The 16,507-nt window shown below is 46.1% G+C and overlaps 1 protein-coding gene across 4 annotated transcripts in view; it reads left to right on the forward strand.

The window, feature by feature from the left end:
- LOC140556378 (F-actin-uncapping protein LRRC16A-like) overlaps positions 1-16,507 on the forward strand; it is a 123,116-nt gene that overhangs the window by 27,322 nt on the left and 79,287 nt on the right. For all 4 annotated transcript variants that reach the window (XM_072680221.1, XM_072680223.1, XM_072680224.1 and 1 more), the window contains exons 3-4: positions 10,757-10,807; positions 15,912-15,971. In XM_072680221.1, the coding sequence (XP_072536322.1) occupies positions 10,757-10,807; positions 15,912-15,971 (111 nt within the window). The remainder of the gene's footprint in view (positions 1-10,756; positions 10,808-15,911; positions 15,972-16,507) is intronic.

A 16,507-nucleotide genomic window follows, 5' to 3' on the forward strand; every position in this document is an offset into this window, starting at 1 on the left:
ATGGTGTTGCTAAGTGTTTGATATGGTAGTGGTGGCTGTGGAATGCCAGGTGGTTGCTATGTTTTTTTTTTGTTGTAGTGTTGCAAATGGGTTGTTATGTATCCCATGTGGTTGCTATGGTGTTGCTAAGTGGTTGATGTGGTATCCCAGTTGCTGTGGTGTTGATAGCAACACCGGAGACACCACCTGAGTAATTGCTTGGTGCTTGTAATGGAGCTGCAAGGTGGTTGCTGTGGTGCTTGGTGGTTGCCGTAATGCATAGTGGTTGGAAGGAAGTTTCTAATATATCCCAGGTAATTACATGGTTGCCTAGATGTTGCCAAGTGGTTTTTGTGGTACCCCATGTGTTTATTTGGGTGCTGCCCCAGTGTGTACCAGCAACTAACGTCGTCTGCTGCGTGTTGGTGTTGGGGCTTGTGCCGGCTGCTGTGCGCTGGAAGGAGAGCTTGGGCAGTGAGTGACTCAGCACTCATGATGTTCATCGACACCGTCTAGCCTCAGCTCTGCTGCATGTGCTCTTTCCTCTCCGCTCTGGAGGGCTGCAGCTTTAGAGGGTGATTCAGCCTTAAGCGTTAAGGGTTCATTAGCTGATGGGTTCTCTATAGTACATTAGACTATAGCTGGACAGGTTTCTTCCCACTAAACTGGGCCTTGCGCTTCCGTCAATCGGAGCGACCGACATGATCATCTTGTAGGAATCAAAGTCCACTAGGTAGGTCCAGGTCCAGCCAAAGGTGCCACCCCAGCTCTTCTTCCTAGCATTTGTTTTTTATATGGAATGCGGTAATTTTGTGGACACGTCCAGTGCAGAATTGATCAGTGAAATCAGCTCTTGAGCGATGGTCTTGGCCAGCTCTGGTCTTGGATTGTTCTTGAAAGCCACTGAAACCGAAGTGTTCCACAATCTGATCTATTAGCTTGGGGTGGTTTTATTTACCAATTCTCACTTAACACTGCTTTAAATGAGTATGAGTAGAAAATGAACTCGAGCTTCTTCTGGTGGTGTGGCGTAGAGCGTCTCCTTAGGGTACACTCTTGTCAAAGAGTGGTGGCGCAAAAGCTCAGACCTTTCCTGATTCTTCAGCATAAAATCTTGCAATGCTGGAGGATAGCTCATTTTAAAAACGTATATTTTTAAAAATTGACGTACGTTATGATACTGGTCAGACAGTCATACAACACTGGTAGCCTTAACTGCTCTGTATAGCTCCGCTTGTCCAGAAATGCATGTGTAAAGCGTGTCCTCTAGACTCACTTTTCGACTGTAGGGGGAGCCAGGGAGCATAAGAAATTCCAGTCCTCACACAACGCTGCTTTAAATTGTGGCGTGGAGCTTCTTCTCTAGGAACACTCTTGTGAAAGGCTTCTGGTGGAGCATAGAGCTCAGACCTGTCCTGGTTCTTCAGTATAAAATCACACAATGCTGAAGGAAAGCTAATTTGCATACCAAGGATTTACAACTGACCCATTTCTAAAATCGATATTAATAATTGTTTGTTTTTGTTGTGTTTTTGTCCCTCTTAAATCTGTGTTCACTTATATTTTTAAAAATAACGTACGTTAGGATACTGTTCAGACCGCCATACAACACTGCTAGCTTTGGTATCTCCGCTTGTCCAGAAAGGCATGTGTAAAGCGTGTCCTCTACAGGTGGCTCAAAGCGCTAATTCCACTTTCTGACTGTAGGGGGAGCCAGGGAGCATAAGCAATTCCAATCCTCACATAACATTGCTTCATATTGTGGCGTGGAGCTTCTCCTCTAGGAACACTCTTGTCAAAGGCTTCTGGTGGAGCATAGAGCTCAGACATTTCCTGGTTCTTCAGTATAAAATCATGCAAATCAAACTGCCTGTCATCAAATATCAGTTTTTTTTATGTTATGAGACTGTTCAGACCGCCATACAACACCTGGGAGCTTTGAAGGGTCTGCCAAACTGCCTAGGGAATACACTGTGTTGGCATTCCAGAGGTTACAGTGCAGAGGAGGCACGTTGGCACGTGTCTTGTCTGGCTGCGGGACGTCTCGCCACTGCATGAGCAGTAAAGCTGCATCGTCCCGCTAATGTCAATTAGTGCTGTGTCCTTGTACTTCCTTTAGCCGCAGAAACACGCCGCAGGATGACGTGCATCACTTGCCCAGTCAGCAGGTTCTGTCCTGCCTCCTGGAGGATTGATCTGTCCAGTTTTCCTCCGCTTACGAAGGTTAGTCTCCCCTCAGCGGATCAGAGGAGTAGATTCCACACCAGATTAGAGCTGTGCATGAAAGCCTGTAATGAGAATCTGCATATTTCAGTCCTTATTTGTTTGTTTTTTTGGTTTGATCTGATTTAACCGGAACAGTCAATTGTGTCAGATGTGCAGGTGAAAGAAGCAGAACCGACAACCAGGTCCAGGCGTAGGCCTTTACAGCCAGAATTCCTTCATCTGTAAACCCCGTAGATGGATGTAGCGGTTCTCCTCGAGCCTGCGCTGCAAGATCCTGCATCGTCTGCAGGTTCCTGGACTGTGTGTTGCTGTATGTTACATCATTTGTGAGAACAGACAACACAGACAGGGCTCATGTAGCATCCGGTTTGGGGGGCAAGGCTGTTGTTCTGATGAATGGGAATTATTCATGTAGATGAGGAGGGTTATGCAGTCTTCCCTTCGTCGGAGCGCTGGAGCTGAACAGAATAGCAGAGCTCCAGAATTGTGTGTATGTATGTATGTATGTATTAATCTAATGTAAGTACTGTAGCACAGTAAGTTCTAGAGATATAGATAATTGATTATCAGCTCCAAAATGTCTCTCCAGTCTAAATAACAGTCCATTTCCATTGTCTGAGGCACCTCTCTGATAGAATGGCGCTATCCTGTTGTCCACCCCTAACCCATCAGTACCCCTCAGCACTACTATGACGTAAAAAAAAAAAAAAAACCCAGTCTGATCTGCACCAGCTTTTAGTACGGGCTGTTTTCCCCATCTTCCTGCCTGTTCATCTCTAAACTCTGCATCTGTGCCGCGGTAAGAAATATGGAGCATGGCATTGCTTGAAGAACCAGATGAAGCAGCTTCTACTGCGCTTCTCCAGACAAAGAAAGATGGAGGAGGTTTTTCGGGATCCTGCCGAGCTTCTTCATGTGTGGAATTAGTCACGTCTGCGTCTGCCGCCTCCTCAGCCGTGCTTTCGGTGGAAGTAGGTTAATGTGAAGAGCCAGGAGGCAGTAAGACACGCAAGCACATGTGCGCGCACACACACACACAGACACACACACTTGTACACAGGCAGAAAGGAAAACTTGAGTGGTCAGTCAAGGTTCCCGAATGTGCACACCCTTCTCCCGTGCCATGGATTAGCTGTTGGTCCAATAGTGCATCATCTAGCCTGCAGGCCTGAGCGTCTGTTCTGTGTGTGTGTGTGTGTGTGTGTGTGTGTGTGTGTGTGTGTGTGTGTGTGTGTGTGTGTGCGCATACATGTGTATATGTGTGTGTTTGGGCAGGGGCACAGAGTGAACAGCCCAAACAGAGCTGGACAGCATATTTCATCCCATGCCCCAGTAAGCCAGTCATGCTGGATTTTGCCAAAATGCTGAGGCTGAACAGCATGGCTCGGTTCATGCCCCAGTAAGTTCAGCAGGCTTTCGTTTGGCCGTGATTCCAGGGCTGTAATCCATGCACCAGTAGCTAGTAGAGACGGACTGGGTTGCATGTTCGTTTAGCACTGCAGTCTGGGTTAGTCTATTGGACTGCGGTCAGGGTTAGTCTATTGGACTGCGGTCAGGGTTAGTCTATTGGACTGCGGTCTGGGTTGGTCTGTTTGACTGCGGTCTGGGTTGGTCTGTTTGACTGCGGTCAGGGTTATACTGTTGGACTGCGGTCAGGGTTGGTCTGTTGGACTGTAGTCTGGGCTAGACTGTTGGACCGCGGTCGGGGTTAGACTGTTGGACCGCGGTCGGGGTTAGACTGTTAAGGGACTGAAAGGGAGGAGCTACTCGTATCTGGAACAGCCATTGCGATGCAAAGATGCAAGTGCAACAGCGACAAAAGAAACCCAGCCTTTCATCTTAGTGACACATTTCATGTTCTCATAGCAACACTTCATCACTTCCTGCTTTAGGATATTAATATTAATTGTACAAATCTGCCAAACCTGCACTATTAAGATGAGCATAAAGTATATGCTTTATAGTATCAGTGTGTAGTACGCGATTGGGACACAGCCTGAATCTTAATGATCTCTGGCCTTATAGACTTAAAGCAGCATTATGGGAGAATTGGTATTTTATGCTCCTGGGCTCTGAGTGTAATTCTCTATTACTCCACTGCTCCAGTCCATACAGATCACACTCTGTACATGTGCACTTTGTTCACAAGCTGAGAGATGCTGAAATACTAAGAAATGCGTAATATTGACTAGTATGACTAGTGATATTAATATATAATTTATTAATTATTTAATTAAGCATTTTACACAAATAGGGAATGTGGAAGCATGCCAGGCCTACATCATCAATGACCTACTGCAGGTCAGTGGAACGTCACAATTCTGTTAAAGCTGTTATTTTTAAGGAACCAATGCTACACAATGCTGCTTTAACATTGTTGCCCAATTTTTACCAGGAGTTTACAACTTTTCCCATCTTGAGTATAACAAAAAAAAAAGGTGTATTTGGAGATATGAGGTTTTTTATTGAATCAGCGTAGCTCTGGAAAGATGGAGAAGAGCATTTGTGAGGGAAATTCTTATTTAGTGTCCTCAGTTTGTACCAGAATATGAATAAGCATGATTTTGCAGAGGCCACAGTTGATACCCCCCCCCCCCCCCCACACACACACACACACACACACACACACACATTTTTTTTGTGTACGTGTGCACCCCGCTGGTAAGCACAGACCTTGGCATGGTTTTCATGCCACCAGCTAAAAGTTCCGCTTCTGAGATGGGGCCGTAACCATGGCAACGGTGATGGGGGTGGGTTGTAGCACGAGAGTGTGGGTTTGACAGTGAGGATAATCTGTCTCTGTGTGGAGAACACACACACACACACACACACACACACACACACTCACACAGAGTGACTTCCAAATTGACATTCTTCTGGAGACACCTAAAATAAACACGCGTCCTCTCTCACGTTTGTGTTCGGCCCACTCGAGTGTTCAAGAGCGTGTTTTGTGTGTGTGTGTGTGTGTTCATGTCCTGCCCTCCCCGTGGCTGGTGTCATGGAGGGCCTGCCGTCTTCGGTCAAGCTCCAGTAGTGCCGTCTGTGGATGCTGACAGATGATTGGCTGAGAAAGCACAAGAGGGGGAGGGGCACAGGACCCCCCCCCCCCCACACACACACACACACTCATACACACACGTACACACTCATATACACACACATGCACATCATCAGAGAAATATGTGGCACGTATTTACTTCCAGTCAGACGGAGACGCTCACTCAGAAGAACGTGGAGAACCTCCGAGCTGTCGTAATCAGCAGTCCAGGAGTGAGCCTACGTCTCCGTCTAGCAGAACGTCCTGCAGCAGGTCTTAAAGGAACAGGATTAGTTTCTGACGCTGTGGGAAGTGCTGTTATGTGGGTAAAAGTAGGTTGCATAGCTACGAAATGTAGTACAGCCTGAATTCTGTCTGTCTGTCTGTCTGGTTTCAAAAAAATGAGCATCATTCAGTGTCAGAGCCACATAAGGAAGTCTCCTTATCATTTCATAATTGCCACATCTACCCCCCCCCCCCCCCCCCCCCCCCCCAAGAAAGAAAGAACCCCCCCCCAGCACTAAGAGGGTGAAGGCCATGAAGCCAGCCCACTGCCAGCTCTATTCTGACAGGTTTAGGATGGGAGTGGCTTGATTTACACGGTGCCGTCGCCTCCGGAAGACGTGATGATGGCTAAAATAAGCAGCTACGTGTTCATAACGCAAATATAGGCTATAGGCTGCGCTACACAATGACTTAGGGGGCAGGGATAGGGGGCAGAACATGGAAACGCATGGTATTCACATAACCTGAGGTTATACCAATGGAATCCTTACTGACATGGAAGCATGCAGGCCGTGAAAATGGGTTAGGGTTAGGACTAGGGCTAGGGGTAAGGGGTTGAGGTTGAGGTTGGGTCTAGGGTTATGGGTTAGGTGTTAGCGGGTAGGATTAGGGTTAGGGGTTAGGGGTAGGTTTAGGGTTCAGCATGCGGTCCGTGAAAATGGGTTTGGGTGTTAGGGTTAGGGTTGGGTGTTAGGGAGTAGGGATAGGATTAGGGGTAGGGGTAGAGTTAGAGCATGCAGTCCGTGAAAATGGGTTAGGGTTAGGACTAGGGCTAGAGTTATGGGTTAGGGGTTAGGTGGGAGGGTTAGGGGTTGAGGTTATGGGTTAGGGGTTGAGGTTATGGGTTAGGGGTTGAGGTTATGGGTTAGGGTTAGGACTAGGGCTAGGATTAGGTGGTAGGGTTAGGGGTTGAGGTTATGGGTTAGGGTTAGGACTAGGGCTAGAGTTAGGGGCTAGGCCTAGGGGTCGGGTTAGGGGGTAGGGGTAGGGTTTGGGTTATGGTCGGACAGATAGCTGTGGTCTAGGCGTCTAAAATGAAGTCAGTCAGTCAGTAAAAATTAATTTCTGTGGCACATTTAGAACAACAACCAGAGCTGAAGTGTTTCACACAACTAGGAACAGAAATATCCAAAAATAAATGATAAAAAATAATTACAAGATTATTACTTAACATCACATCATAAGATTCACATTCCACCATAATTCAGCTAATTGCGAAAGCAAAGCGATGCAGGAGCCTTTTAAGTTCTGACTTAATCATCATTAGAGGGAGGGAGCACATCACGTCTCAGTAAGGAGACTCCTCCAGAGCTTTTTTCGGGCCACCACGGAAAAAAGCTCGGTCACCCTTTAGTTTTTTCTGGGCCTGAAAAACCCTCAGAAGAAGCTGGTCAGCAGATCTGGAGGCTCTTGGTGAAGTGTGTAACTGAAGCAGTTCAGCTGAGTAAGCGAGAGAGAGCGCATTTAGAGCTTCGACCCCCACAAGAAAACTTTACATTGAATTCTGCATTGAATTGAGTTGGAGGCCAACGCCATGATGAGCATACAGCTGCAGCATTTCGGTCCCGCTGTAGTGGTGCTAGTGAAGACCGGATAGCTCCAAGTTGCAATGGGTTACTGACGTCCAACCGGGATGAGCTAAACGCATGAATCACCTTTTCCAGGTCGCTGGCTGACGGGAATGGCTTAATCTTGCGGGTATTTCCCAGATGGAAGAAGCTGCTTTTGGCCGTGGAAGAGAGAAGCCTGTCAAATAATAATCAGCATTATTGACAATAGTGCTGAACCCCACTCTCTGTCTCTGTCTCTAGCATATCATATCATCATTTTAGCGTTGCCGTAGTCTATTAAGGTTGAGTATGAAATAGTATAGTGGTGTGTAACTGCGCTAGAGGAACCTCAGAGCGCAAACGTGAGCAAGCTCCAAATCTAAAAAGTATTTGGATAGCAGTGTAAAGATTCCGCTGTTGGTGCTTTTTGTAGACGTTTCATCTACATGATGAGCTATTGTGATAAATACTGTATATCGTAAAAAACAATCCTTTATAATTTTTCCATATCGCCCACCTCTAGTTCTCACTCCAGATCTGGCCAGCCATCGTGATTGGACAGTCCTAATACACTCGGTCATTCGCAGTCCTTTCTCCCGGAGGTTCCCTCCTTCAGCAGCTAGAACTTCCAGCGAATACGGTCCAAATACACAGTGGTCCAAAACCTGAGCTCAGGATTTCCACAGCCTGCATCATGTTTCTGTTTGTCTCTCTCTCTCTCTCTCTCTTTCTTTTTTTCTCTCTCTCGTTTCTTTCTCTCTCTCTCTCTCTTTCTTTCTTTCTTTCTTTCTTTCTCTCTCTCGTTTCTTTCTCTCTTTCTTTCTTTCTTTCTTTCTCTCTCTCTCTCTCGGTCTTTCTTTCCATCTCGCTTGCTCGTTCACTCTTTCTTTTGTCGACTCACCAACTCAGATGCTCTCTCTCGCTCTCTCTCTCTCTCTCTCTCTCTCTCTCATACACACACATCAAAGGAATCTCCCCTATGCTTTATTTAGCTGTATTCCGCCAGTGCTCGTGCTTGCGCTCTCTCTCTCTCTCTCTCTCTCTCTCTCTCTCTATGGAATGACTTCACACAGGCATGTCTCACTCGGCAGGAGCTAAATCCGGAGTGTTCCGATTGGGCAGACCGACCTCATTAAGGTTCAGCAGAAGCCTGATTACACGTCGTGAAAAAAGGAAGATATGAAGGGAACAGAATCCTGATGACCTCCAGTGACCCCAGTCCAGAACACATCTTGATAACCGTGTTCACTCCACCTCTCGGCGGTATCTCAGAAGGTCTCTTTCAAAGCTCACTCATGTGGCGTCTCCACTGTCGGGTGTAGTTCCAGGGCCCGAGACTGAGGCTTTTCTGAAGAACCTTTTATTTATCTTTATTTATCCTGGCTCATCTGGAACTATGTGCACCTTTGCTCCCCTAGTACACATGCGGTCACTCATAGTGCAGACATTATCATATTAGCATTAGCATTTCAGTTCTGGCGCGGCATGGGAGAAAGCGAGGGTCGCATTGAGCAGAGATGGCATATCTTCCTTCCTGCTGCAAATCTAGGCTGAAACGGCACACACTCACACTGTGCCAGTGTGCCATGATGGCGTTGGCTGTGTGTTTCGTCCTGTGGGGGGGGGGGCAGAATGCTTGAGTAGTTTGAGGCCTACTTTTAGGGGCTGATCTCCACGAAGTGACATGATTAAAGTACAAACAGCTCGTTTTAAAGAAGCGATATTGGAGCACTGTTGACCTATATTTTAGATTTACTAGGCAATTGATCTTGAATTAATCGAACCTGACATTCAGAACCTCTGCTTGACTAATTTTTGCCCATGTTGATTATTTCCATAAAAAAAAAAAACTTTCCCAACTGTGTGTGTTTATGTACTGTCCCTTTAAAAGTACATACATGAGAGGATCATCGGAGTCTCTCTCCCCTCAGTCATGGACATTTACACCACCCGCTGCATCTGCAAAGCAACCAGCATTGTGGATGACTCCACCCACCCTTCACACAGACTGTTCTCCCTCCTGCCATCAGGAAGAAGGTACCGCAGCATCCGGTCCAACACGACCAGACTCTGCAATAGCTTCTTCCCCCAAGCCATCAGACTTCTCAACTCCAGAGACTGAACTGATGGTTTTTCTGTTCCATGCGCACTCTCTCTCTCTCTCTCTCTCTCTCTCTCTCTCACACACACACCAACCATTCACTCCAGACAATATGGGAAGCATTTTGCACTAATAACTATACTACCTCACTGGACTCAATATTTATTGCACACTGCATAATTTGCACACTACCCCCAATTATTTATTATTCTCTGTCTGTACTGTGTTGTGTTGTCTGTCTGCACTTGTTTGTGTTGCACTTGTGTTCTGTATGCACTGTGTCTATGTTGCACCATGGTTTCGTTTCACTGTGTACTCTATATGTAGTTGAAATGACAATTAAAACCCACTTGACCACTTGACCATACCACTATTGCTATATTATGTTTTGCAATGCTGTATCGAGTCAGTATTGATTTTGAGTTAATACTTTGCAGCTGGGATGTCCTGATCAGGTTATTTTGCCCCCAGCGATGTGATCAGAGTCTCTTACCGCTGCTTTAATACGAGTCCAGCCTGATACACACTCGGTTTTGGACTAATACCTGTGGTTGTTTTGTCGACTACTGATGTGAAAGGACTCTCTTACAATGAGGTGAATAAGCTATGATGGGGATTTCTATAGCGTGTGTGTGTGTGTGTGTGTGTGTGTGTGTGTGTGTGTGTGTGTTAGCATTAGCGTTAGCACCCGCGCGGTTTTGAACATGCTGTTGAGTGCTGATTTAAAAACAGTATATTGCTCTTCTGTATCTCATATAAACCCAGCTGTGCTGACTGAGAGGGGTTTAGTACAATACCTATAATCTCACACCAGTTTTATTAACTGTGAGTGAAGGAGTGAATGAATGCCTTGTCAATTGTTTGGCTCTTAGTTTTCACTGCTGAATTGATCGCTAGTCGTTTCCTCAGGTACGAGTGGAAAGAGCAGTGTGGCCGAGGGCTGTGAGATCAGACTGCGGAGACCCTGTGAATCAGTGGTGTGAGGAGAAGCTGCTGTATCAGACACAGGCCACAGTTTTCATTACGTGCATTAATATTCCACATTTTATCATTATTGATCAAATGCCGCCACTGCAGTGACCCAGCAGTCCTTCACGTACTGTGCTACGGAGGCATGTCAAGGACAGCTGGACCTCTGAACTGAATGTTTTCACCCACATATTTCATTCACATATACAAACAAACACTCCACCCAACTCCACTGTGAGCTCACGCTGAAGGTCACTCAGCCAAAAGAGGCATCTGCTTCGTGCCCTTGTTTTTGGATGGGATGGTTTGGCTGTTAATTATTTTGTTGTTTAAATGGTTGCTTTTAAATCAGTTAGCACCCCCCTAGAACTTCACCCCCCCTCAACCCCTCAACCTCAGGCCTCTGAACGGAACCCTTTGAGGATAAGCTGAGTACACACCCCTACTGAAAGTGTGTAGGCCTCAAAATTCCCACATATATAATGGAGATGTCAGGTTTTGTGACAGAAAACACACACCACATATGAAACACATGGTTCGATGGATGGCAGCATCAGTAAAGGAAAGGATAACAGTGTCTGATTTTTGTCTCCTCTTGTCCCGTAGGCACTGGCGTCTCATCGCGGGTACCTCCTTACTGCACGAATACCAGCCAAGGTAAACACACAAGCTCCTCTCAGTCCTCTTGCTGTGTTCTCATTCTCATTCTGACTCTCTCATGCTCTCACGCTCTCGCGCTCGCTTTCTCCCTCTCCCCACATGATGTCAGCTGCTTACAGATGTGGCCCTGCTGTTCTCCTTTTGAAGTTTGCTTGTGTGCATCTGTGCGCATCTATTTCACACAAAGCGTTTTATTGTCTACAGTAGTTCATATTTATTAGTGAAGCCTGGAATTATTCATACCTGGAGAATTTGACCGGAAACGACACGGGCGTCTCCCATAGAGACGACATAGTGGGAAACGATATTTCTGAGCTTTTATGTACATTTGAACAAAACGTGGCCAAAATTCTTCATACCCTTCTCAGCAATCAACAGAAAAGCCTTTATTGGCCGTTACAGCAACAAACGCTTCCCAGTATTTTAGCCCATTCATCTTTAGCGAGGGTCTCCTTGCCATGACCCTGATCTTTAGCTCCTTTTGCTGTACGTTTTGGGTCGTTGGCGTGCTGAAATGTGCCCGCTGGTGTGCAAAGCCAGATTTCTCTGCAGACTGCCTGATGTAGTTGTTGTTGTTGATGAGAATCTTGATGAATTGCTCTTTTTTCATGGTGCCATTTACTGTGATTAGGTTCCCTGGTCCATTGGCAGAGACCCCCCCCATCATTAGGTTCCCATCGCACCACCATGTTTGACAGTGAGGATGGTGTTCTTCTGAAATGGTGAGACCAGAGGTCGTCGTCTTTGTCCAGATAAGCATGTGCATAGGCCATTTCTGGAGAAGTGGCGTCCTCCTTGGTCTGCCACCCGTGGAATCCAGCAGTGTGCAGTGTCCGTTGGACTGTCTGTTGGACTGTCCTTGAGACGTTGCCAATAGCAGAGCCCAGATTCACCAGAATAGGCCTTGGTGGGGATCCTTGTTGAGTCTTTGTCACCTCTCTCACTGTCCTCCTGGCCAGCCAGGGTGTCATTTTTGGCTTCTGACCACGTCCTCTGAGATCTTTCCACCTTGGAAAACATTTAGATATGGCCTTATAGCCCTGTCCTGACTTGTGAGCAGCCACAATGCGCAGACGCAGGGCTCTAGTTAGCTCCTTTGTCTTAGCCATGACTGTCCACAAACCAACTGCAGTTGCTAAAAACTGTTAAGCTGTGCCCAGTGAATCAGGGTCATTAGGATGCTTTAGAACAGCTTGGGCTCTTTGAAATGGTATAAAACTTTTAGATTTCCCACTGCTGATCCAAAGTCGTCCCCCAGAGATAAACACAGCCTGTCCTAGAGGGATTAGGATGAAATTTAAGGTGGTCAGATGGTCAGTATTCCAACTATCCAAGTTACACCCTGAGCCTTATTATCTTAACGTCTTACTTGGGAGTCTTCCCTGGACCTGAGTGAGCACCACACTACCCGTCTCAATTCCCTTATAAGCCAACGTGTCCCTGTTTACCCCCAGGTGCAACCCCCTAATGACTGCACCTCCCACCTGCTAGTCATACCTGTCCCGCTAACATCCAACAGAGGCCACACATAAGCCTCTCTGTGATTATTACAAGAAATGTGTGTGTGTGGGGGGGGGTACCCGGGGATGGACTCGCACCTTCTCCAGGAGGTCTTCCTGCCTTGCGTCCAATGGTCCCGGATAGGCTACTGTGACCCACCGTGACCCACCGTGACCCACCGTGGCCCACCGTGACCCACCGTGACCCCCTACCCGAAAGAAGCGTATAAGAAGATGGAGGTTTTAGTTTTTGTTGTTGATATAGCTAGGCTAGGCTAGGCTAAGCTAGGCTACGCTATGGGATTACTGTGGGCTTTCTCTGTGACATAAACCAGCCAATAAAAGGAGAGCTTTTTTTCCCCCAAACCCACCATAAGGAAATCAATTCACCCTGAGGGCAAGATAACAGGGTTGTAAATAGGCCAAGGAAAGGACATCTGAGCATTTTTCACCCCAACCAAAGTCACAAACATGACAAATCTTATTTCTATATTTTTATTGTTATTGTGAGGCTTATCACTAATGTGAATTTAGGATCTGAGGAAGGGTGGGGAATTGTTCTGCACTGGGATTTGATTGAATTGGGAAAAGCGTGAGCCCTAACTGCCATTTCCGTTACATCGGCTAACAGATGCCCACCATCCCACCTACCCATAGAGAGCAAGATCAGTAATGATTTGTTGGACTCCTGGCTGTAGTGTTTTTTTTTAAATGATATTTTGATTAAAAAATAAAATTTTAATGAGATTTATTTCTGTTTGTAATTAGACTAAACTGAAAAGCTGAAACACAGGCCAGCATCTCAACGAGCAGCGGTCACTCATTGATCTCACGGTGTCGCTAGTGTGAGAGAGCCAGTTTCCTCTGTGCACTTTCTCCTTTCTGATCCTCAGGATTAGAGCCCCAGTTGAGGTCTGACCTCTACGAGACACTAACTGCCCACCTCTGACCTCTGTAGCTAATCCCAATTAGCCCATCAGCTGAGCCTAAAAATTGTGAGGTCATCTGGTCAGCGTGACATCTCAGCGGGGTTCTAGACTGCGAGTGCGTGTTTTCGTGCCGTAAGCTGATCGACCGGATTACTAAACCGCTTTGGTGAATCGCCCAAGGAATCGACTCTGTTAAATGAATCATTCGCCAGCTCGCAGACACAGTTCAGTTTCTATTTTTATTTGCTTGGCGGTTGAAGAAAGAGCCGTCTGGGATGATTTAATGGTGATTCAAGAGCTGTGGAATTCTCTCTCTCTCTCTCTGCTGTGTATTTCAGAAATACACACACACACACACACACACACACACACACACACACACACACCTGTGTTGGTAATGATATTGGATTTGAACAAAATATCCTGTGGTAGAGGTTTATTGGATGCAGACGTTGGGTTCAGGCCAGTTTATCAGTCTGGCTCGCTGCTCTTGGGGGGAGACACACACACACACACACACACACACACACACACACCTCCTCAAATATTGATTTGTTTTCGTTTTCTCTATATCTGAACCCACCTTGAGGCAACCTCTGACAGGCTCTCAGTCCCTTGTTGGTTTCTCTCTCTCGCACTCTCGCGCTTGCTCTCTCTCTGTATCGCTGGCTCTCGCGCTCTCTCATATCACTGAATCTGTTTGTTCTCTGGAGTCCTTCCCTACATGTTTTGAGAGTGATGCTCCAGGCAGAGGTCACTTTGGTATGGTAATATAGGTGGGGTGTGTGTGTGGGGGGGGGGGGGAGTGTACTGATCTGTTAGCTTGTACGTGCATGTGTGTGAGTGTGTATTGCTGCCTCAGGTGATTGGCAGGTTGCCCAACACTGACACAGAGACTTGTGTTTAACATGAAGTGTCTGTGTTGAATGCTATTGTGTTTGCCTTACCTCACACTCACTGGCCACTTTAATAGAAACTATGACTTGGCAGATATAGGTGTGAACTGGTGACATGCCGTCCACCACGCCTGTCCAGCTGAGAACAAGGAGAGGGTCAGGGGGCTTACACAACACTAGTGGAAATAAAGGTGTGTGTGTGGGGAGGGGGGTGATTAAGAGCTAAGAAACAGAAGGTAGGTTGATGCTTACGGACACTAGATGCAGGCTCTGGGCCTTGACTGAAGGCTCACAAGTGGCGCTCATCCTCACCCCCCCTCGCTTGAGTCCTCTGGGAGGATGCAGTAGCAGTGGAGATCCAGGCCAGGGGTAGGTGCAGCTCCTGTGGTAATGCCTCCTCTCCTTCCAGACTGAATTAAGTGGCCTGAAGAGGATTGCTGAGAGTAGCAGGTCTAATAGCTCCAGTATTGAGGACCTGGAACAGTCCCTGAATCAGAAGAAAAGCTTTAAAAGAGAGCTTAGTGGATTAACCAAGTAACCATCCTTGCAGTGTGTGAAAAATATGAGTTTTTCATTGAACCAAGCTTATCAGATGTCAATAGAAGAGTATATCATGAACATTTTGGAAAGTTACACCTATGGCGACACTGCAGCATCTTTCCAGGTCAGGTTTTCTCCGATCCCAGTCGCCACCAGGCCCGCATTCTCCACCGGTTGTGGCCTGGGAAGCCGAACACCAACCAGTGCTGGGACACAACGTTTACAGCATTTCTAGTTTAAGTTTTAGCTTCTCCACCTCTTAACTGACTGAGCTTCAGTTTTCAAAATGTCCAGGCCATTATCAAGCCAACATATAAGCAAGCCCTCAAATAAATCGGCTCACAGAGTGCTTTATTGTGCACTCCTGAATCAAGACGGTCACTGCATACAATCGCCAAGTCGCCATTTCGCCCCCAGCTTCTCCATACCGAGGCTGGAGTTAATAAAAGGTGTAAATAAATGTGTGAGAGATAGAGAGGGAGCTGTCCAGGTGCCTAACAGGACAGTTGTATATGAATCAGTCTAGCAAACCTTATTAAGGAGAGGAAATGAATCGGGGTGGGACGTTAAAGACCGAGGTCACTCATCATCTGACTGTACTGTATTAATAAAGCCTGACCACAGATCTTTAGATGACCACACTTCTTACACAGAGAAAGACAGTGAAGTCTTGTCTTAGTCAAATGCTAAGTGCCTGTTTTCACCTCAGCTAGTGTTACTAGCCCAGTCAAAGTGTGTATGTCTCTGTGTGTTTGTGTGTGTGTGTGTGTATTTATTTCTGTTTTTTCCACTGAATCATCTACAACTAGTTCCCCCTTTTGTTATTCATCTCTCTGTCTCTCAGTTGTGTGAGTGGTTCAGCGTATTCATCAGTTTCGTGGGCTTTGGCAGAGCATGTTAACCTGCTCCACATGTGTTAAACCCACACCGACGGTTAATTCACACTCCCACTGTCTTCTCACAGACAGACACGTTATAGTTCTACCAGTCACGAGAGGAGAAATAGTACAGGAACGCCACGTGGAACCACAAATTCCTCATAGTCTAGGAGATCTGTGTGTGTGTGTGTATATATATATATATATATATATATATATATATATTGTGTGTGTGTGTGTGTGTGTGTGCGCGCGCTTTTTGGCTTTTTTCTGATTGCATTAGAATGCTGTGTCGGCTGAAAACCATAACAAAAAAGCCCTGATATCCTGACTTATTCATTGTGTCATGTCTATTTCAGGTGGAACAGACGTTCAGTTATTTGGAGATTCAGGGCATCACCTGCAACAAACCCACACAGGTATGTTAAAAATAATAATAATAAAAATAAAAAACACACATCTCGTTTGATATTTTCACATTTTATAATAAATGAGGGCTTATCTTGTACTTTAGATTCTAAAAGATTCTTGAAAGAACTCCCTCCTCTAGACAGTCTGACCATTGTTTTGATCAGCTTAATAAGGAAGTGCCTGGGACAACAAATGTCCCAAATGATTATTGGCCCTCACTGTGGAGACTTTAGCCCACATTTGCTGTTTTAACCTGATGTTTAAAAGCATGTGCAGTTTTCCAGCATCCGCTAGTTTGTCAGGTGCAGTACCCGGGTTTTAAACATGGTTTCTTTTAGCTCATAATCAACATTTAAAGTCAAGTCAAGTCAGATTTATTTGTATAGCGCTTTTACAACTGTCACAAAGCAGCTTTACATAAATAGTGATTAATAAAAGACCAAAGAAGAAAGAAGAAAATAACGTAAGACATGATGGATCAAAGACCCAGTGAGCAAGCCAACGGCGACAGTGGCAAGGAAAAACTCCCTCAGAGCTGGAGGAA

Source organism: Salminus brasiliensis, chromosome 5 (assembly GCF_030463535.1).
Source record: "Salminus brasiliensis chromosome 5, fSalBra1.hap2, whole genome shotgun sequence".
NCBI classification, from domain to species: domain Eukaryota; kingdom Metazoa; phylum Chordata; class Actinopteri; order Characiformes; family Bryconidae; genus Salminus; species Salminus brasiliensis.